Source organism: Geospiza fortis, unplaced genomic scaffold (assembly GCF_000277835.1).
Source record: "Geospiza fortis unplaced genomic scaffold, GeoFor_1.0 scaffold55, whole genome shotgun sequence".
NCBI classification, from domain to species: Eukaryota; Metazoa; Chordata; class Aves; order Passeriformes; family Thraupidae; genus Geospiza; species Geospiza fortis.
In genome coordinates this window covers 11,251,681-11,273,390 of record NW_005054308.1, presented here as the reverse complement: position 1 = coordinate 11,273,390, position 21,710 = coordinate 11,251,681, and the positions used below count along the sequence as shown (strand labels likewise).

Genomic DNA, 21,710 nt, shown 5'->3' with positions numbered 1-21,710 from the left:
ATTAAAATTAATCCATCCCACAGCACTGGGAGTGTGGCAGCTCCCACTGACCCTTTTCTGCAGCAGACAAACTTCAGGCAAACCAAACCATTTCCTCACCAGTGCTGCTTTTTTGGCAGCCCATTGCCAGGACAATCAGCATTCCCTGAGCCTGTCCCTGCTCTGTTGCAGCCCCCAGGGAAATGTGTCCTGCAGCAGCCCCGTGGCTGTCACCGAGGGGGCCCTGACCACCTACACAGCCCAGTGCCACAAGGAGAACTTCTGTCCCTTTGCTGAGGAGCACCAGCCCATTGACATCCTCCTGGAGGCCATTGATGAGGTGTTATATGAGAACTACACCGCCAGCTTCTTCATCAGGGACATCAGTGAGTATCCAGCAGTGGGGGCTGATTCTGAGCCTTGTTTTGCTGCTGCCAGTGGGAGTCAGGGCTCGGCCCAGCCTGGGAATCCCTGCCCCGTGCTCTGTAAATGTCCACCAGGCCCCAGTTACAGGAACAGGGGATGCCAGGACAGAAAAGGATGAGGAAGTGAAGCAGCAGCATCTTCCTGGCTTGTGACCTCCAGTACCCCAACACCCACAGGTCCCCGAGTGTCCCCAAAGGATGGATGTGGTTGGGAAGGGCCAAGGCAGAGAAGAATCCAGCAGGCTCCTCTCTGAGAGCTGCTCAGGCCATGGATGTTTCCCTCCTCAGCCATCCCCAGATGGGCAGCCAGGGCAGGTTCACAGACAGGCACAGGAATGACAGGGCTCTGATTGTGGCCACAGGGCACAGGAAAATGAGGCAGCATCCCACAGAAACAGAGCTTTTCCTAAATGCAGTAATGGTCAGCAGGTGCTGAAGATATTCCTGTGTGACCAACAGAGCCCTCTGCAACCCTCCAGGCCAAAAAAAGAAAGATCTTATCCAGACTGAGCCTAGGAATGTGCCTAATTTTCCATAAAAAGCACCCAAGGCAGCCATTACACCTGAGGGCTACTCCTCTCTTAACCCCGAGGCTCCCAAAGCTCAATTCCCATAAAACTCTCACCACTAACACACCAACATTCAGCTGTGAACATGAATTAATTCCCTCTGTGTTTTCTCTTGCAGTAAAGCCTGACCCCCCCCAGTGCCAGCACGTGGCCACCAATGGAACAGTGACCTGGACATACCCCAGGACCTGGAGCACCCCAAACTCCTACTTCCCTTTGACTTTCAAGGTCAAATTTAAAAGCACAAGGAGACACAGATACCAGGTAGAAACACAACATCTGAGACACAGTTTTCTTGCCTGAATAGTAGAAATAATTTTTGTATGCAAGAATAATGCACTAAAATTAAAAATTTAAAAAATGGTGCTGAGCCCCAAAAGTGGCAAATTCTATCCTGGCAGAAAAAGCCTTTCCCAGGTCCATGAGCAGGAAGATCCCTGAGGCAGCTGAGGACAGAAAATCCTGTCCAGCATTGCATGGTTGTGTTTACTAATTCATTAGGAGGCTGTGCAGGGCCTCATGAGGGAAAATCCCAATTTCCAAACCCAGAATTCCAGGATCTGTGACACAAATTTCCTCCTGTGTTGTTCATCCCTGGGCAGCTCAGACTTTATAGGTGAATTGGAAATCAGAGCTCAGTGACTCATCTGGAGGCATTTCTATGGAGAGTCTGGTCTTTGCCCCCTGATTCCCAGTTAATTAATGGGATTAATTAACTGTCTCAGGGTTAAATCTCCAATGTGTGCCCAAATTGCCTCGGACACACAATGGCCTGTCCTGGAGGCAGCATCCCACAGAAACAGAGCTTTTCCTAAATGCATTCATGGTCAGCGGGTGCTGAAGATTTTCCTGTGTGACCAGCAGAGCCCTCTGCAATCCTCCAGGCCAAAAAAAGAAGGATCTTATCCAGATTGAGCCTGGGAATGTGCTTAATTTTCCATAAAAAAGGGAAAGCCTCTTGCCCACGGGGCAGCTGGCAGTGCCCCAGTGCTGCCCTTCCTGGGTCCAGCACTGCAGGGCAGGCAGCAGTAATTGTTATCCCGGGTTATCCCGGGTTGTTATCCCGGTTTTCCGGGGGAATCCAAAGGCACCCGGGGACGTTTCCCGCTGGGGATGGATCCAGCCCGTCCAGCAGATGGGGCCGTTCCCCCGGGCTCGGTCCCGGCTCCTGCAGGTGAAAATTCCTGCACGCCTTCGGGAGGGGCTGGGGGTGCTCTGGATCTCAGGGCTCCTGCTCTAGGAGAAGGAGGAAAAAGAGAAAAACCCAGATTAACAAACCACGCCTTCGTTTAATGAGTGTTAGGTTTGGGGTTTGAGTCATTTACAACACCAAGCTCAGGGGGTTTGGGTCATTTGGAACACCAAGCTCAGGGGGTTTGGGTCATTTAGAGCATCCCCTTCAGTGGGTTTGGGTCATTTACACCCTCAGTGGGTTTGGTTCTCTTTGGGACACCCCCCTCAGTGGCTTTGGGTCATTCAGAACATCCAGCTCAGTGGCTTTGGGCCATTTAGGACACCAAGCTCAGTGGATTTAGGTCATTTGCACCCTCAGAGGGTTTGGATCTCATTGAGACACTTCCTCGGTGGGTTTGGGTCGCTTTGGGACACCCTCAGTGATACCTGAGCTTTCCAGCTCTTTCTGCTGAGCTCAGGTTCTCCCAAGCCCCAGGACTTTGGGACCTTTGGGACCCCAGGCTCTGGTGGGGGCTCAGTGACCCTTCCTGGTGCCCTGTGGGGGTCCTGTCCCCCTGAAGGAGCTGTCCTGTCCCCAGGTGCATGACACGGAGGAGCAGTGGGTGCAGCTGCCCCCGGGGCCGGCTGAGGTGCGCGTGCAGGCCAGGGACTGCTGCTACCTCAGCTCCTGGAGCTCCTGGTCCTCGCTCTGCAGGTAAGGAGCCAGCCGGGCTGGGCTGGGCAGAACCAGAGGGTTCTGATGTAAATCCACATGGAAATGAAATTTCTGATGTTATTTCACAGATGACCTGTAAGGAGGGTGGCACAGTGCTCCTAGAGAAAGCAAAGAATGAATTAGCACAAGAACAGAAGCACAATTAGAAGAGAAATTTCCATTTGAGATTCTTAAGAAGCCATAACATTTTTTTTTTGTAACAGTTGAATGTGGTCCTGATTTTGGCAGCTCCTAAATCCCCCAGATTCAAGTTACACTTTTAGCATCCATCATGTTTCATGAACGTGATTTTGACATGTTGCTGGCAGCTATTATTGTATGTCCTTTTATTATTATTGGGCCTTTATTTATTGTATGTCCTTATATTATTATTTTGCCTTTATTTATTTCACATTTATTTATTTATATGCTATTTATTTATTTAGTATTTATTTAGTATTTAATATTTATTTATTTGTTTATTATTTATTTACTGGCTTTGCAAGGCCAGTGGATGGCAGTTGCTGTTCAAACCACTGCATGTGTTAACTTATTTGGAAAGTCACTTCCTGAAAGAACTGTTTGAATCTTCCATTTTTTAATTGTTTACTTCTTTGTTTATTTAATATTTATTTGTATTTATTTCTGTGGGACAAGCACAGAAAGCCTTGGCTGCCTCAGCAGCTGGGTGTGGGGTGGCCAGGCCACCCTCACCCTCCAGGACATTGGGCTAGAGAAGGAATTGCAGGGATTGCAGAGCCCTGGGGATGTTTCCTGCTGTCCTGTGTCAGCTCTCTGTGCCCACAGCTGCTGATGCCCAGCTGGGGAGCTCTCCATGAGGGATCCATGGAGCTGGAGCACTGGGAGCCAGGAGATGCATTTCTCACCTCCCAAACAGCCTCCCCTGCTCCCATTGCTGGGGTCTCTCCATGATCCAGCTGTGCCCAGGGCATCTCCAGCTGTGGAATCCCACAGGAGCAGCACAGGGCACAGAGTCAGGAACCCCCAGGGCAGCTGGAGCAGCGCCCCAGGGTATGAAATCCCCCAGAGTGTGTGTGAATGTTAATAATGCCATGAAATCAGATTTTTAGAGCAGAGATTTCTATAGCCCACGTTGCCAGTGTGCCCCACCCTGTGTTGGTGTGTTCCCAGAACCTCAGGGAAGCTCCTCCTGGCACAGCCAGGGCCCAGCTCTGGGAGGGAGCAGCAGCAGGAGCTGAAGCTTTTGTGTTTTTCATGGAATCCTGGAATTGTTTGGGCTGGGAGGACCTTGAAGCTCATCTGTCCCAGCCCTACATGGGCAGGGACACCTCCCACGGTCCCAGGGTGCTCAGAGCTCCAGCCTGGCCCTGGGCACTGCCAGGGATGGATCCTTTGTCAAAACACTGAGCCCCGACTTCCAGGAGGGCAAAATTCTCTGAAGTATCTTTGAGGATTCAGGCCTTAACCTCTGGTACAGAATCACTGACATGAAAGTCCTTCATTCCAACCGTGCTTCCTTTTCCCAGTCTTAGCCATGGGTGGTAATTTAAGGTATTTAAACACTGAAATGTGTGAAGTATCTGATATTTCAGAAAACTGCTGATAATTTATTTACAAGTCCTGTTGGTATTTATTAAGTTTACATGTCTTATTTTGGCTATAAAGGCAACTTATATGCTTGTTTACAAAGGAGCTAATAATAAATACACCTGAAAACAAGAAAATTTGGTTTATTTGTGGTCTTTTAAGAATGGTTTGTGTCAGTATTCACTTTTGTACCAGAGGATCAGACAGTATTTCTGTCTCAGTGTCTGCAGGGCAAATGAATTATTACTAATTAATAACACCAAACTCCCAGCCTGTAAAAGTGCAGAGGATGGCCCAGCCAAGGGAGCAGGGTGTGCCCCAGGATTGCTGAGCCCTGCCTGCAGGAGGGGAGAGCTCTGGGCTTCTTTGTGCTCTCCAGCTCTGAACTGAACCCACCTGCCCCACATTTGAGGGCTCTGAGGTCACAGAACCCTCCTGACCCTCAGGGTTTAATCCTGGGCACCCTTTAAACCAATCCCTGAAACCTCTCCTGAGCTTGGGCCCAGCCCAGTCTCCATTCTTGGAATATTCAGCTAAATTTTGTATCCTGACAAAGCCTAAATTGATCTTTGCCTTTCAGAATGTGCCTTTCTGTGTCACAAGGCCAGAAAATGAGAGAGGCTTCAGGGGGAAGGCACTGGCTGAGTTTATTCAGGAAAATAACAAAGCTCAGCCTGGAGCTGCCCCTCTCTCTGCAGGAATCAGCTGCCTGGCAGGTGGCTGCTCCCTGGGGCATACATTGGCTTTGATCCCCAATTATCCATTCCCTGGGCCTTCCCTGGATCCAAGTGCCTGGGAATGTCTCCTCTGGGAATTGTCAGGCTCCCATCTCTGCCTAGATTGGATAAAAGCAAAAAAAATATTCACTGTGGTGGCTCCACGCACAGGAGATCGCATTCTAACATGCTCCATCCATCCAAGAACATAATAATTGATGTGTCAGTCAGCCCCTGGGCTTCTCTTCTTTCTTTCCTCTCCTTTTGCTCTGTAAATAATCTGGAAACCTCTGGAAATGTCAAGTGCACAGACTCAGGCTGCACAATGTACAAAATTCCACCCCCCGCCCAAAAAACCCCCTTTAGATTGCAAAATCCGAGCTTCTGACATAAAATTTTAGATCTGATTTATTCCTGAGAGAGGAGAGTCATTGACTGTGTAAAACCCAGATTTTTCTGCTTTTTTCCCTGCTCCTTTTCCCAGGCCCCACCGTTCCCTGGGAAGGGGCAGCTCCTCCAGCTTTCCATTCATCCCCATCACTCAACCCCTGGTTTTGGGCTGGGTACCACACCTGCCAAAATCTGCTCTGAACAGAGCCTGACTAATTCCCCCCAGGCCTTTCTGTGGGTGCTGCTCGGCTCGAGGAATGCTGCCAGATAAAGACTCGGTGTCCTTAATGAGGCACTAATTGGTCATGGTAGGAATTTGCTGTTCTCCAGGAGCTTCAGCCCCTGAGCTGGGCAAGCAGGCACTTGCTGAGAGCAAAAGGGGGGAAAAGCTGATGTTTAATGAGGGGTTCAGGGGGAGAACGCAGATTTCAGCTTCAAATGCTTCATATCCACCCCTTCTCCATGCTGATCTTCCTCCCACCCCTCTTCTTCATAAGTTGTAGCTTCTCTTTTAGAAACATTTTCTTTTTAATAAAGGGAAAACCAGTGCACATCCTCCAGCCCTGCTCTGAGCCATGAAAACACCTTGAGACCTTTCTTGAAATGTCACTTTGATTGACTTTGGTGTGACAGAAGGGCAAAGTCCAAACACCCGGAAATTGCATCTTGAGGCGATTTCAGATCAGTCCTTTTCAAATTAAGGACTGATTTCAGAACAGTCCTTTTCAAAGCCCATTCCGTGGATGTGTTAAGCCATTAATGCTTTGTTTTTGTGAAGAATCAGCTCAGAACACCAATGGGCTTCATGCCTTGTGAAGGCTGACCTAGGACAGAGACCAGACAGAGTTAAAGAATAGAGCAGAGATTTATTAAAAGGCCTCAATGGATCCACCTTGGGCAGCACAAGAGCCCAGCCAGACCAAGATGACCCAAAATGGTCCCAAAATGCACGACCCAGCACAGGGTCTCTCACTGATCAGTTCTGCTCCATTTGCATATTTGGGTTAATTGTCCAATTACAGCTTTAGGTTATCAAGTCCCATCCTTGTTTTTCTCTCTTCAGCCCACGGTGTTTGTGCTCTTGGGCCTGAGATTTGGATCATTTGTCCTTGGTCCCCAGCTGGAGCAGGAATTGTTTTGTCTCCCTGCTCTGTGCAGAGAGCTCACCATCCCATAATGTGAAGCTCAGACCCACACACTAAAGCAGCACAGAACCTGAAAAATACAAAAGCCAAACCTGAGGCATCAGTCTGACACAGGAATCAAAAGGAAGGCTCTGATCTCCCACAGGGGTGGAAAACAGGGAACTCTCAGATGCCTTCAGAGGCTGCCTGGAGCAGAGGCAGGGCAGAGTTACAGCAATAAATAGGTTTTTATGAAAAGCCCTTCACAGGACACACCTTGGGCAGTGCCAGAGCCCGGCCGTGGCTCCACCCCAGATGGATCCTGGCCACGAGTTCTCACACTTTGATAAGTTTGGGTCCATTTCCATCCTGGGGTTCAGTGTCCAGTTCCAGCTCCAGGGGATGCAGTCCCACCCTCCCAGGTTGCTCCCCTCCATTCCCTGCTGTTTGCACTTTTGGGGCTGAAGCTGCAGCGGTGTCCTTGGTTGTGGGGCTGGAAAAGGATTGTTCTGTGGGGCTGAGCTGTGAGCAGAACTTGCTGACACTTTCTATGGAGTGCAGAGTCACACACTAATGCAGTGCAGAGTGTGGAAAATATGAAAGCTCAAACTGAAGGCATCATCTCCTTTCCCAGGCAAACACCCAAAGGCTGTGGCACAGCCTGAACAAAGGCAGCCCTTGGTTCTCAAACCCTGCATTGAGCAAGACTTCAAAATCTGATGCTTTAATTGCACCTGGGCGGACAACCCTGAGCCACCCACCCTGGCTGGGGCTGGGGATGAAAACACCAGGGATACCAGGGAGGGGAGGGCCCCCGTGACTGCAGCAGCCCTGGCTGGACCCTCCCTCCCGTGACAAAGTGGTTTTTTCACCTTTTCCACGTGCTGTTCGTCATCTCTGTGGATGCCCTGCATGGGAGGCTCTCCACGGTTGGGTGGGAGCAGGTTCCTCCTCTGGAATGCAGCCAGGGAACATCCTGCCATGCACTTAACTCATGACCTGCTGTGGCAGCATTTTTGGCATCCCAGTGGTGCTCCAACCAGGCCTCCAAAGCTAAAAGCAATCTCAAATTTGGAATAAATAATAATTGGGAAAATTTTCTTACCCTCAGAAAAAATGCACACTAATATTTTACCACATGCAACACCACGGAATTGCTTTTTCTTCTTCAAAAGATCAACTTGGAGGGATAAGAATTTGGGAAAAAAAACCAAGATATAATGGCAAAGGTAGAAAATTACAGGACTTCCACAATTAACTTACAGGTATTCACAGGTTTGCTGATGAGGGCAAAATTGCACTCACAATTCTTCAATATAAACAATTCATTTACCATATTTATCCTAAATTTCAGAATGAGTTCAGCAATTAGTCCTTACTCACCCAGCTTTGGGAAGAAGCTGTTCCTATACACATCCCAACATTTGTTTTGCAATGACCTTTTTTTCCATGGCGTACTTCATTGCCCACATTTGCTTTGTCAAACATTAATTTATGAGGGCAAAGACACCACAAGGTCCCTGAAAATGCCGTCAACACTTGGCATTCTCCAGTGGGAATGCCAGACCCAGTTCCACTGGGATGGCCCACGAGGTCACCTGGCTGCCCACGCCCTCTGTGGCCCCTTTAGGACAGACCCATTTTCACAATCTCTGTGATCTCTGTGGGTAACCTGCCTCCATGGTTGACTCCTCTCACGGTTGTGAAATTTGTTTTGCTCCCATCTAATTGGAATTTCTCTCCCTGCAATTTGCTCTGTCCCCTCTTCCTTTCACTCTGCAGCTCCAGGAGGGCTCTGGCTCCCGTTCCCTCTGTTTCCTCCTTCTCCCAAGGGAGCCAACCCCTTCTCCCAAGTTTTCCTCTGTGTTTCATCCCCTCAGCACCTGGTGCTCCCCCATGGGCTCTGCTCCAGCATTTCAGTGCCCTTCCCTGCCAGGGAGCCCAGAACTGTCCCAGGGCAGCAGCTCCAGCCTCGCCAGGGACACCTTGGGAATTATGGACTGAAATTCAAGTGCTGGAAAATCTCCCTCCATGAACTGGGCAGGATTTGTATTCCCTGAGCGGGATGGGATGGGATGGGATGGGATGGGATCCATGGGATTGGATGGGATCCATGGGATGGGGTGGGATGGGGATGGGATGGGATGGGATGGGATGGGATGGGATCCATGGCATGGGATGGATGCTGGGGCTGCATCCCAGGGGACACTGGGAGCACTGGGCTGGGCCCTTTCCTCATTGCAGGGTCAGGATCTGCCAGGCTGCAGTTTTAGTGTCAGGACAGCCCCGGGGGCTGTGTGTGCTCCAAACCCTCCAGAGCAGGAGGAGCTTCCGGCACAGTTTGGGTTCTGCTCCTGTTTCCTAATTGCTCATAATTGTCCATCAGCCACAGACGTGTCCTGAATCCTCCCCACGAGTTCCTGCATGCTCCTTGCCAGCATTTTCTCCAGAAAAGCTCCCCAGAAATCAAAGTCACCGACAGCCCCAAGCAGGGGGATCCAGACCAAGCTCAGTGCAAACCCCACTCTGCCTTTTGTCCTCTCAGCCCCGCAGGAACACATGTCCAAATTAAGGAAAAAGAAAAAATTCAGAACAAAGCCACTGAAGGGCATTCAAAAAATAAAATTCCAGGCCTCCAGCTCCAACTGGATTTTTACCCATCCTGGAATTTGGATTTAATGGCATTTATGTTTTTTGTCCTGTTAAGGGATGAGAAATTCAACATTTATTGATTGCCTATATTCTTTAAAGACAAAATTATTCATATCCCTCTTGGGATGAGTTAGAGGGGCCCAAGGCTTACTTGACCTATTGAAATCTTTTCTGCAGGAGCTTTCAGGCCCTTTTTTACTGGAATGAGCACCCCTGGCCCCAATCCTGCACAGGGAGAAAGGCCTGGGCTGCCCTGCAGCGAGGGAATCACTGAAATACTGGGGATTGAGGTGGTGTGCAGGGACTTTTCTTGTTGAGATTTTTGCACATTTATGAGAAGGCAGCTCTGGAAGGAGGGGTTGAAACCAAACTGTCACCTCCAAACTCCACATTACTCTGGATTTGTGAAAATGAAGGCTCAGACCTGAGTTTCCCATGGGGACTCTGCCATAAAAGACAGAAATTGCTGCTTTTTGGTTAAGCCACCAACAAATGCAGGGTTTGTTTAAGGAATCCCTCCTGTAGTGCTGGAAACAGGGAAATGGGAGCAGAGGAATCTCCCCCGTGTCCAAGGCTGGGCAGGAGCTCTGGAGATGCTCTGGGCTGGGTGTGAAGGGTTTCTCTCCCAAAACATCACTTTTGACCCCAAACTGGGCACATCTGAAAGGAAGAGGAGCCCTGGGGATGCTCTGGGCTGGGTGTGAAGGGTTTCCAGCAGAACACAGATTTCCCAGAGCAGCTGAAGGGCTCAGTGCATGGCCACAAGCAGCTCAGCTGAAACCACAGCTCAGAAGCAGCTCCAAAACACCCGAAAGAATAAGAATTAAGCCCTTCTGGGATGAGTGCTTTGGCAAACACCCAGCCAGGATTATTCTTCCCTGGGAACTGCATTCAGCTGTGAGTCCCCATGGCAATAGCAGAGCCAGCCCTGAGTCAGCCCTGGCTGCTGGGGCTGGAACAGTTAATTGAATTAGGCTGGGCTTAGGCAGGACCATCCCTGCTCCATCAGCACCGGGACACGCAGCCCTGCCCGTGCCCAGGACAAGCCTCCTGACCTGCCCTGGGCACCTCCTTCCCCAGTCACCTGCAGGGCATTTCATCACCAGGCCTGGCTATAAAGGGTGCCATGGCCACACTGACAGCCCTGTCACACTGCAGGCAGCTGGGCTGGCGTGGGGACAGCCATGAAGGTCACCCTGGTGCTCCTGGCAGTGGCAGCTCTGTGCCTGGCATGTGAGTAACTCCCTGGGCTCCTCGGGGTTCTTCTTCAGCTGGTTCCTGCACTGGGTGGGAGGGAGAAAATGGGATTTTCTGGTTAAAATCCTATTATTTAGCACCATAATAGTTTATTACCCAGCTGGGGCTGGTGTGTATGGAGGCTGCTCCTTGCTGGGTGTAGCTCAGAGCTCTGTTCTGCGACTCAAAAGAGCTGTGATGCCTCAGAACCACCTGGTTTTATCTGTTTATTTTAAAATTTCCATCTGAGAAGGGAGCTGGGAGCTGGTGAGGTCCTGCCCTGCCAAACTGACCAAGCAGGGGACAGCTGATGATGCTCAGGCCACATAAAACAGCTGGGAATCATGTTTTTATAATCTTATTTTTCCAGGCTGCAGGGAGATTTGAGGGACATGTTGCTCTAAAAAAGAAGGATCTGTGAGGAATTTCTTCAGCCTTTACCTGGCAATTTTATTTTTGCTAAAAACTTGCAGTAAAAATGTATTTTTAGAGAAAAATAAGTGCATTTAAAAAGACTGAAAGACTCCACACCTCTGCAGGTAGTATAGAAGTTTTAAAGCTTTATGAACATTAAAGGTGCAAAATAGTGAAAATGTTAAATGCAAAATAATGAAACAAAAGAATCTTTTGAGTAGCTCTGAAGAGGTTGCTTTGAAATTTGTCTCAACCCCAAAATTTTTATTAAAAACAGCAGTTTAAATGAAATGTGGTGGAAATAATCCATTCAGTGTTTCATTAACTGCAGGGAAATAAAGAAATGTTCCTTCCATTAGAATTCCAGGAAATCTCTTCCTTGAACTTTCTGGTTTATCTTGTCTGCTTGAAAACTTCATGAATCAGCACTTTCTGAGCCACACCTTTATTGCACTCACTCCGTTTGCAGAGTGGCTCCTAAAAGTTCACCAGAGAAAAAATCAGATGCGAATGGTTGGGGGAAGTGGAATAAATCGAATCCAGTTCCAGAATAATGAAATCTCAGTCAGCCTCTGGTGACAGAGACGGAAACCTGACCTGGAGCTTTATTTCTGCTCGTTTTCTTTATGCTGAGCAACTGTATTTGACGTGAGGGTGTAAACAGGTTTATGAAAGGAAGTTTTTGTGGAAAGTTTAACCTTTGACGATCAAAAAAGCCAAATTTATTCTAAAAGACAATTGTTAGAGCTCTGCTCCAGAACACATTTGGAAAGTTTAACCTCTAAAGATTAAAAAAATCCAAATTTAATTAAAAAAAAGTGCTAGAGCTCTGCTCCAGAACAGATTCCTGCTCCTTCTGCACAGAAATCTCTCCCTGTTACCCCTGGAAGCCCCAGGACGATGATTATGGGACAGCAGAGGGGCAAACACATTCCTAAGGAAAGTAAGAAATGTGTCAGCAGCGTGGAGCCACGCCAAGGAGCTGATTGCTTTGTGGGAGGTGTAATTAGCAGTGTTTGGAAGGAGCTCCTTGAAGCCCCACCTGAGGACAGGGCTCTGCTCCAGAGGAACGAGGTAAAAATAGGAGCCAGCCGCCTCAAAATCAACATTGAAACAAGGGAAACACTTCCTAACGTGGGATTATGAGCCAAATTGTATTATCACTGGTATTTACAGTCAATATTGTATTTAATTCTCATTATTGACAGGAAACACAGATATAGAAGGGATTTGTGGTTTGCTCACAGCCACATGCAGCTCTTGGTAAACTCAGGATTAAACTCCAGTCACGCTCAACCACCAGTTAATCCTGGACATTAAATACAAAATAACATGATGAACAGTAAATATAATATTGACTGCTGGGCTGTCAGTGGTTTTGTGGTGAACAATGGCTCCATTCCCTCCTCCAGCAAAGGCTGTTCCAACCAGTGACAGAAGTTTCTAAGGTGAATAATGCACCAAACCCCACTTGTTCAATAGGTTCTGACACCTGGGCCTCGCTAAACACTGCACAGCTCTGTCAGTGTTGACATTTAAGGAGGTAAAAGATTCAGTGCTGCTGAGTGAAATCATCCTGGTTTGCACCAGAGTGTTCATTAACTGTGTGTTTCCATTTTCTCTTTTGTGATTCAGTTTCCACATCAGATGCTGCCACACAGAATGAGGTGAGTGATTTCCTTTTTTCTGGATAAAAATATAGAATATGAGGTAAAAAATATAATATAATAACATGAGGACAGAAAATAAGCATGTTAAACTTTAATTAAATGCTTCCATTTAGTGACGTTTCAGTGAAAGTTCCTGAGTTTGGGATATGGAGTTTCCACAGAGTTGTTCTGACAACTTCCAGATGTTTATACCTGTTTGGCATTCTGGGCAAGAAAATGAGCAAGGAGAAATTTTAAGCCAGAGAAATCTAGATTTTTTTTATTGTTTTTTTTTAATTATTTGATGATGACCCTATAAGGCTTTTCTGATGAGTTTTATCTCCTAAATCAGGTACCTGGAGATTTTCATTCTCTCTGAGTACTCTGGGTTAATGTCTGGAAGAAGGGAGGGGGTGGAAGTGTCCAAGGAAGGGCTGGATGTGAATTGATCCCACCTGGATTTACTGATTGTCGTGATCAGATAATAAAAAAAGCCCCACACTCTGCTCCTCTGGGGCTGTGTTGTTCCTGCTCAGGCCCTGTCACAGGCAGCCCCACTCTCACCTCTGAGCAGAAATGTTTCATTTTTGGGGCTTAGCCTCTGCCCATAGAGGTGGTGCCACCTCCCTGGCTGTGCTGCCCCAAAGTGTGCCCCAAAACTGGATATATTTGTGATTTCTGTGCATGGAGGAGATGTGGCTGTAAAGCAGATGGGACTCCATTTCTTCATGCAGAAAATGCCAATTTTTACTCAGTTATCTCATATTTATAGGAATTCTAAAGGCGCTGTGTTAAACCTGAGTGGATAACAATACACTGTCAGTTCATTGGTCAGTAAATGGAATTTTGTGCATCCACCAAACCTCTTTATTCTTGGATTGTTTACACATCTTCCTCACTGATTCTCATTGCACCAACTTCTTGGTGTTGCAGGCACAAACTTATTTTTCTCACAAGAATAAATTGTTGTGCTGAGTGACTTTTCATTCTTATGATTTTTCTCACGGGGACAAGCAGATTGATGAGCTGCCCCCAGCCCCAGCAGCAGGCCTAAGCCATGCTGTTATAAAGCCTTTTTTTGTGAGTTTTTTCCCCGTATGGTCAGAGGGTGTGAGACTCAGAGCTGCCCTCATTGCAGGTGGACTGCAGTGAGTACGAGAAGCTGGAGAGTGGGAGGCCCATTTACTGTGAGAGGCTCTACCAACCCTACTGTGGCTCTGATGGCAAAACCTACAACAACAAATGCTCCTTCTGCAAGGCTGTGCTGTGAGTACTGAGCTGCCATGGGCTGAGCAGCTGGGATTTCCACCCCATAAAACTGCTGGGTTTCTTTAGGGCTGGTACTTCTCTGCTCCTGTGCTTTACCTTTACACCATAATTGCTCCTCCCACTGATAATGTCCAGCTGATCTAAAGAACAAATGATGGTGATGTTTGGGTGAGAACTTCCTATTCTGGTAGGAAGTGTAAAATAGGCAACTAAAAAATAACCCAGATATTCAGGACTGAACTTCCTATTCCAGCAGCAATGATGAAGTTGGACACTAAAAAACTACTTGGATATTTGTGTGAGCGATGTCCTATTCTGGCAGGAAACATGAAATAGTCAACCAAAACATGACCCAAATACTTGTGTGAGCAACTTGCAGCAGGCACTGTGAAGCTGAACACTAAAAAATTATTTCTATTTGTGTGAGGAACTTACTGCAGGTGCTGTAAGATTCAGTCACTAAAAAATACCCTGACATTTGTGTGAGCAGCTTCCTATTTCAGCAGAAACTGAATTTGGACAGTAAAGAGTCCAGTAAGCAGCAGAGACCTGACAAAGCACCTGCACCCAACGCAGGTCACGCAAAAATTCAGAAGTGGTTCTGGCAATGTCTTGGGTTTATGGATAAAATGTGTGATTTTGCAAGGAAAGCCGTTTACAGACGAGTGCCCTGATGTGTGCTGTGAATGTTTCTGGTGTCTCCTCTGTCAGCAGAGGGTTGCAGAGGCTCTTGGTGCAGTTTTCTGTGTGCAATGCCGTGTTTTCCCTTGCAGGAGGAGCAGAGGGGCCCTGCACATGAAGCAGGCAGGAGCGTGCTGAGGGAGCTGTGCTGAGCGCAGAGGTGCTCTGCCTTTCCTGCCTTTCCTGCCTTTCCTCATCCTGCCCTGCCAAGCCCAGCCCGGGGAGAAGAGCCAGCTCCAGAGCTGGGACTGACCCTGCTGTCCTCACAGCACAACTGCTCCTGTGCCTTCACACCAGCCCTTCCTTGGGTGTTTGTCTCCATGGCTGAAGTTCTGACGATGCCCCAAGTCTTCCCACCTCGTTTATCAAACGTTTTCTTTCCTTCACCCAGAAACTTCAGCAGATATTTTTTTTTTTCCTAAAGGTTTTCAGCTTTCCCAGGCACTGCTCTGACTCTCTCCCAGTTCTGTAGCTGAGTTTTAAGTGCTTATTTTTCATCCCTCTCCGTACAATTCTGGTTCCTGTATGTTGTTCAGCTACTCAGTGTGCTTGTTTATTAAAATAAACCTTCACTCTTTTTTTTTTGTCCATGGTGAACTTTCTAGAGAATTTATTGCATCCATGACTAACAAGTATTTCCCAAATTACAGAAAACTGCAGTGGAGCAGGGGCTGAGTCCAGAGGTAAAAATCCAAAGCTGGGATACAAAAGTTGTATATGCTGGAATTTACCCCCCAGTCTCTTTTTTTTTGCTTTAAATGAGACAAATATGGTAAAATGTAAGACTGTAGCAGTCTGTTAAATCCTGTCATTTAAATGGGAATATTCATTAATCTTTTCACTTGACAAATTTCAGAACCTAAAGAAATTTATGTCCTGCTCTTACATCCTGATTATCTTCACTGTTAAAGTAATTTATGTCTTTTACTCAATACTTGGTCATGGGAATGTATTTTCCCAGAATTAAAATTGTGAATGACTGACCTTATTGGAGGAAAATTTTGGAGCAGCTGGACACAGAACAAATCCAGCCCTATCCTGAATTCTGTTTATCTGGAAACCAGGTCCCAGCAATTAGGCAGCAGGGATGAAAATGAGGAAGGTAATATAAAAGTTCCTAATAGTTCAGAGGCTTCAGTAAAGAAGTTCCTAGAACAGATCACCTTGGCTGAAAAAGATAAAAATGAGAAAACAAAGATCAGATTGAGAGAACAAAGTGAATCTCTGAGGTTTCCTCATGATGTCAGAAAAACCTGATTTATGGATATTTGCTGCCTTCCAGCCTCATGGATATTCCCACCCTCTGCTTAGGTTTGTTGGGATATTTAATGGGCTGTGCTTGTGCACCAAACCTAGGACACCAAAACTCTCATGCAGCCCCAGGAGTGATGCAAGGAGCTGCAAGTCAGAGGTGTAAAGCACCCCCTGCATTCCCCTGGCACTGCAGTCTGTCCATGTCTGATCATTCCTGACATGTACTCCTGGGCAGGAGAGCAGGACCTGCCCACCTGGGGGCTTCTGCCCACCTGGGGGCTTCTGCCCACCGGGGAGCTTTCCCTCAGCCCAAAGCTGGCAGAGCCAGAGGCACAGCAGCTCCTGCCACATACCAGAGCACAGAACATCACCTGCAAATTGCTGCAAGTGACACCTGGAGAAAATGCTGGAGAGGCTGGCCAGGCTGGCCAGGGGGGTCTGTGGGATGGCGCAGAGCCACGGAAATGTGGGCAAGGGAAAATGAGCAGAGCCTGAGAGAGCTGAGCTCGGCTTCTGTGGGACAGAAAATAAAATACTGGTGTGGAATAGGAAACAGAACAGATCTGGCACTCAGGGAAGATTAGAGTGCAGAACTCTGCCCTGGAAGGGTTCCTAAATACCTGCTATGTCTTTACAGCTGATGTGTTTACAGCAGAGAGACAAGGAAAGGTTTTCCTGAAGTCTTACAAAACATTTATTTCATTCTAAAACAAGAGGTGATGAAATCTGGAGATCAGATAGTGGGATCCCTGCAAAAGCACAGCCAGTGCCAGAATAAAGCTGGCTGGGGTTAGCACAGCACCATTCTCACCTGAGCTCGTGCACCTGAGGGCTTTGGCTGCTCAGATGCTCTCTTAAAAGCTTTAATTTTGGAATGTTGATGTTCTGCTCCCTGCAGAATTAATTATTGTGTAATTAACCTCTCCTTTGGTGATCAGGAGTGCCCAAGGATGGAGCTCTGGGACAGTGGGAGGGTCCCTGCCCATGGCAGGGGTGGGTGAGAGCTCTGAGGTCCCTCCCAGCCCAAACCATTCCATGATTTACCATCAGCTCGGATGGAGAACATTCATTCCCTCTGCTCTTCCCACAGGAGCCCTCACTTGTCCAATTTTGGGGCTGATATTTTGGATGTTCTGCTGTTTTTGATGCTGTGTTGCTATCACAGGTTGGACTTGGTGACTTCTGGGGCCTTTTCCAACCTCAGCGATGCTGTTGACACATCCAAAATCCACAGGGATTGCCAAGAATTTATTTTGTTATTCCTACTCTGCCACAGAGCGTTGTGGATTCCTCTGGGATTGCAGAGGAACAGCAGCTGAGTCTTTGCACGCTGTCATTCACAAAAAATAACTCACCAGCAGTCTGCTGGCTGATGAATGAGCCTTGTCACCCAATCCCTCAGGGCTTGCATGAAACAGGACTTTAAAACGTTGAGGGAATTGTGATTTCTGCTGGGATCCACCCAAACAGAGCCATTAAAACAAGGCTTGAGTGCAGACCTGCACAATGCTGCAAATACATGTGTGGGGACAGGGTAGAGACTCTCCAAGGAAAATCACTTATAAACCTTGCAGAGAGCTCCAAAGGAGGGGCATGAGGATGGGGAAGGGTCTGGAGAGGCCCTGGAGAGCAGCTGAGGGCACTGGGATTGTGCAGCTGGAGGAGGCCGAGGGGAGACTCCCTGGGGGTTGCAGCTCCTCCCGAGGGGCAGCTCCGATCTCTGGGACAGGGACAGGACCCAGGGAAGGGCTGGGGCTGCGCCAGGGGAGGCTCAGGCTGGATTTTGGGAAAGGTTCTGATTCCCCCAGAGGGTGCTGGGCACTGCCCAGGCTCCCCAGGGATGGGCACAGCCTGAGGGAGAGACTTGGGAGAGAACGTCCTTCAGCACTGTTAAAAATTGTGACGGGGACTTGGTGCTTCCAGGGCTTTGGTTTAGGCCTGGCTGCACAGGGAGGAGTTAATTGTGACCCTGTTTGCTGCTCACAACTATTTTTAGTTGCACCACTGGGAATCCCAGGTGCTGTTAAGCCCAGCAGGGAATTAAAGCTCTGATCCCTCTGCTTTTAAACAGACAAGTCTTGCTAGAAATGAAAAGTGAACTAACGTTGCATTCTGTAGTTTACATGGTTAAGAGGATGTTGTTGTTGAACTGGTGTTAGAGCATTTGCTTTGCTTCCTTTTATCCAGGGTGTTGAGACCTCTCATTTAGAGCTGGTGGAAGCTATTTGGACATACATGCCCCAGGTCCACATTTTAGGGAAGTTTCGTAATCGTAATGGTGCTTTTCCAATTCCTCCTGAGAACAAGCTGAAAATTCCTATAGGAGCTAAAATTCAGACTTTGCACTTAGCAGGTGAGTGTGGATGGATTGAAATGCGCTAAGGAAACCAGCTCTGGGGAGGGAGGGAAGGAGGGGAATCCTCTCTTAACATGTGCCAATTCTTCTGTCCAACTCATCATGGCAGGACAGCGTGAAGACTGAAAGCGTAAGAAGATGTGGAGGGAAACAGACAATCTGACAGGAGCATTGAACACACAAGTGCATGAATTTTGCTTTTTGCTTGGATTTAAACTCAGAAGTTGTAAGGAATTTGGGAATGAGAAGGGACATTTCAGATGGAGAAGGAGAAGAAGAAGTTGTTGCTACAGTCCTGGCAAAATCTTTTGTTCTAGCTAATAAAAGAAGTTAGTTAAAAAAAAAAAAAAAGATAAAAAAAAGATTTTTTTTCCTTCACTATTAAATTCATTTGTGGTATATGGTGTGTTGTTTTATTTCTTGGTATTATTAACTCTGTGTAAATTGTTTTTTGAGTGAAGCTGTCTTTCTGGATGGGTTGGTTTGTATTTGAGGTAGGATTAATATCAACAGGTTTCTTTAATAGACTTCTGATAGGTATTACTGGGATTTTGGTTTTGTTTACCGTATGTCTAAACATACAGATTTGGTAGGGCCAGCTCGGCTGCTGGAGTTTGGGGTGTTAATTGATTAGATGGCTTTTGTTAAATGCAGTTTTTAATTTTTGAAAGGTTTTTTAATGTAGTGGTTTGAAGGTGGTTTTTAAGAATTGATTGTATTGTTTTATGTTGTTTGTAGTTGGTGTATGATATGGGGTATGGTGTAACTTCTTGAACGTTCTGGTTTTAGTGTTCCTAAGTTCCGATTTCTTTCTGGTTCAATTTTTTTTTTTTAGTTTTTTTTTTGGGGACAGGGCCATTTATATGGTGGGTTTTTATAGGCAATGTTTTTTTTTAATTTGGGTAGGTAGTGACATATTTTGTATTTTAATAGTTTATCTTTTTTATTTTTATGTTTTTAATTAGTTTTTTTTAATTTTTAAAATAACTTTTATAGATTATTGGTTATCATTTGTGAGGTAGCATAAAGGTAGAGCTTTGGGGGCTTTTTTTAGTAATGTTTATGGTCAGTTGTAAAGTTTTGAGTTTAGTGAGTTGGTTTGATTTAATTTTTAATGGGTGTTTGTTTTTATTAGCAGTTATGTCATTTTCAATGTGTATTTGAGTTTTTTGGGGTTTTGAGATATTGGTTTAGGAGGAAGTTAATGATTAGAATGTATGGAGGTTTTGGGCTAGTTCTAGTGGGATTTAAAATTTATTTACAGTTAGGTTTATTTAAATTTTTATTGGGGTTAAATGTTGTGGGATCTCTGTTCTGTTAGTAATAGAAATAGGTTTTGTTTTGATATGCTGCGATGGATAAGCGTGTACTGCGTACTGGTGCTGACAAAGGTACAGTATTTTTGTGGTTCTGATGTGTGAGGTTAATGAATTTACATGGTCTAATATATAGTTTAAAATAGAAATAAATATAAATTTAAAAATAAATATAAAATTATAGTGGTAAACATAAATATAGAAAACAAATAGAGCATGTGAATGTGTCTGTCTGTGTCCACTCGTCTCTGCGTGTGTGAGCGCATGCTGACTGGATTTAACCTTGTATGTGTGACTCTTGCTTTTCAGGTTTTTCAACTAATTTTTAAATTTAGAATAAAAAATCCCCAGCCGGAGGTTTGGTTTTTTTTCCCCCCTGGCTGGGTTTTCTTTTCCTCGGTCCCAGTTGGTCTGCGAGGCGACGTTCATCGCCAAATTTGGGCACGGACCGCCCAGGGACCAGGGTTTTCGTCAGGTGGGAGGATTTTTTGGAGGCTCCCGGGAACCACGTTCCCGAGGACCAACGATTGCTGGGGTGTAATTTAGCAGTTGTGATGAGAGTGATGGTGTGTTTGTGTGTAATCTGAAGGGGGTGTTCATGGTAGATGAGTGTTGTTTTCTGTGTGCTTTTGTTGTTTTGGGTTTCCTTGTAACAATAAATCAACGTGTAATGAAAATAGAAAAAGGTTATCATCTTGTGCTAATATGTGTTTTGTGTTGTATTGCTCCGTATTGCTCCGTATTGCTCCGTATGTAAACTTTTACCAGTGCGTCTATGAATTGTATCTATGTGCACTTGCATTTGTATACACTGTTTTCATATGAGGAGATGTAATATGGAATAGAAAGAACAGTATAAGACAATATAAATTACAAATATAAATATAAATATGAAAAATATAATTTTTTAAAAAATTTAAATACAGTTGAAATTAAAAGGTTTCTTTTTGGTTTTGAGTAGATGCAGGGGATTTATTTTAAATAATACAAGTGTTACAGAAGTAAAAACCCTAACAGAGAAATATATAATCAATATATAAAAATATGTATAAAAAAATATAAATCTAAGTAATAGGAAGACATGTAATATGGAATATGCATTTATTTATAAATAAAAATGTATAAATAAACATTAGACATTAATATACATTATAAGTAGGAATGTGAATATAAATATGAAAAAAGTGTCGTAAAACGGCGCGGCGTAAAGCGCGACTGTCGCAAATCGGCCGTAAAGAACAACTGTCGTAAAAGGTGCCGTAAAGCGCGACTGTCGTAAAACTGCCGTAACGAGCGACGATCGTAAAAGGTGCCGTAAAGCACAACTGTCGTAAAAACTGCCGTAAAGCACGGCTGTCGTAAAACTGCCGTAAGACGCGACTGTCGTAAAAGGCGCCGCAAAGCGCGACTGTCGTAAAAGCTGCCGTAAATGACAGCTGTCGTAAAACTGCCGTAAAGCGTGATTGTCGTAAAAGGTGCTGTAAAGCGCGACTATCGTAAAAGCTGCCGTAAATCGCGACTGTCGTAAAAGCTGTCGTAAATGACAACTGTCGTAAAACTGCCGTAGAGCGCGATTGTCGCAAACGGTGTTGTAAAGCGCGACTGTCGTAAAATGGACCGTAAAGTGTGACTGTCGTAAAAAGGTGCCGTAAATCGTGACTGTCGTAAGAGGTGTCGTAATGCGCGGCTGTTGTAAAAGTGCCGTAAAGTGTGACTGTCGTAAAAAGGTGCCGTAAATCGTGACTGTCGTAAGAGGTGTCGTAATGCGCGGCTGTTGTAAAAGTGCCGTAAAGCGCGACTGCCGCGAAACTGCTGCAAAGCGCGACTGCCGTAAAACTGTCGTGGAGCGCGACTGCCGTAAAGTTGTGCCGTGTAAGATGGCGGCGCCCTGGCCCTCACGGGGTGCCGTACAACATGGCAGCGCCGTGGCCGTCGCGGAATGCCGTACAAGATGGCGGCGGCCGCCCGAGTCACGTGATGCCATGCAAAGATGGCGGCTTTCGGAAGCGGGTTTTTTTTCGTGTTTTTGTCGCTTTTTGCGTGCCTTCCGCGCCTCGCCGGTCCCTCAGAACCCCCGATCGGAGCCCTCACGGCCCCCGGGTCCCTCAGAACCCCCAGTGCCCTCAGAGCCCCCGGTGCCTTCAGAGCCCCCGATAGGAGCCCTCAGAACCCCCGATCAGAGCCCTCAGAACCTCCGATCGGAGCCCTCAGAGCCCCCGGTGC

General features: G+C 46.5%; 2 protein-coding genes across 2 annotated transcripts in view; both read left to right on the top strand.

The window, feature by feature from the left end:
- Positions 1 to 2,865, top strand: part of IL12B (interleukin 12B) — a 5,689-nt gene extending 2,824 nt beyond the window's left edge. The window contains exons 4-6 of the mRNA XM_005418812.1: positions 172 to 365; positions 1,092 to 1,237; positions 2,746 to 2,865. Of these exons, the coding sequence (XP_005418869.1) occupies positions 172 to 365; positions 1,092 to 1,237; positions 2,746 to 2,865 (460 nt within the window). The remainder of the gene's footprint in view (positions 1 to 171; positions 366 to 1,091; positions 1,238 to 2,745) is intronic.
- Positions 2,866 to 10,496: 7,631 nt separating this feature from the next.
- LOC102044220 (ovomucoid) lies at positions 10,497 to 15,017 on the top strand. Its single transcript, XM_005418811.2, has 4 exons — positions 10,497 to 10,545; positions 12,598 to 12,629; positions 13,750 to 13,877; positions 14,654 to 15,017. The coding sequence occupies exons 1-4, from the start codon at positions 10,497 to 10,499 to the stop codon at positions 14,697 to 14,699; spliced, it is 255 nt and encodes an 84-aa protein (XP_005418868.1). The 3' UTR covers positions 14,700 to 15,017.
- Positions 15,018 to 21,710: the final 6,693 nt, after the last annotated feature.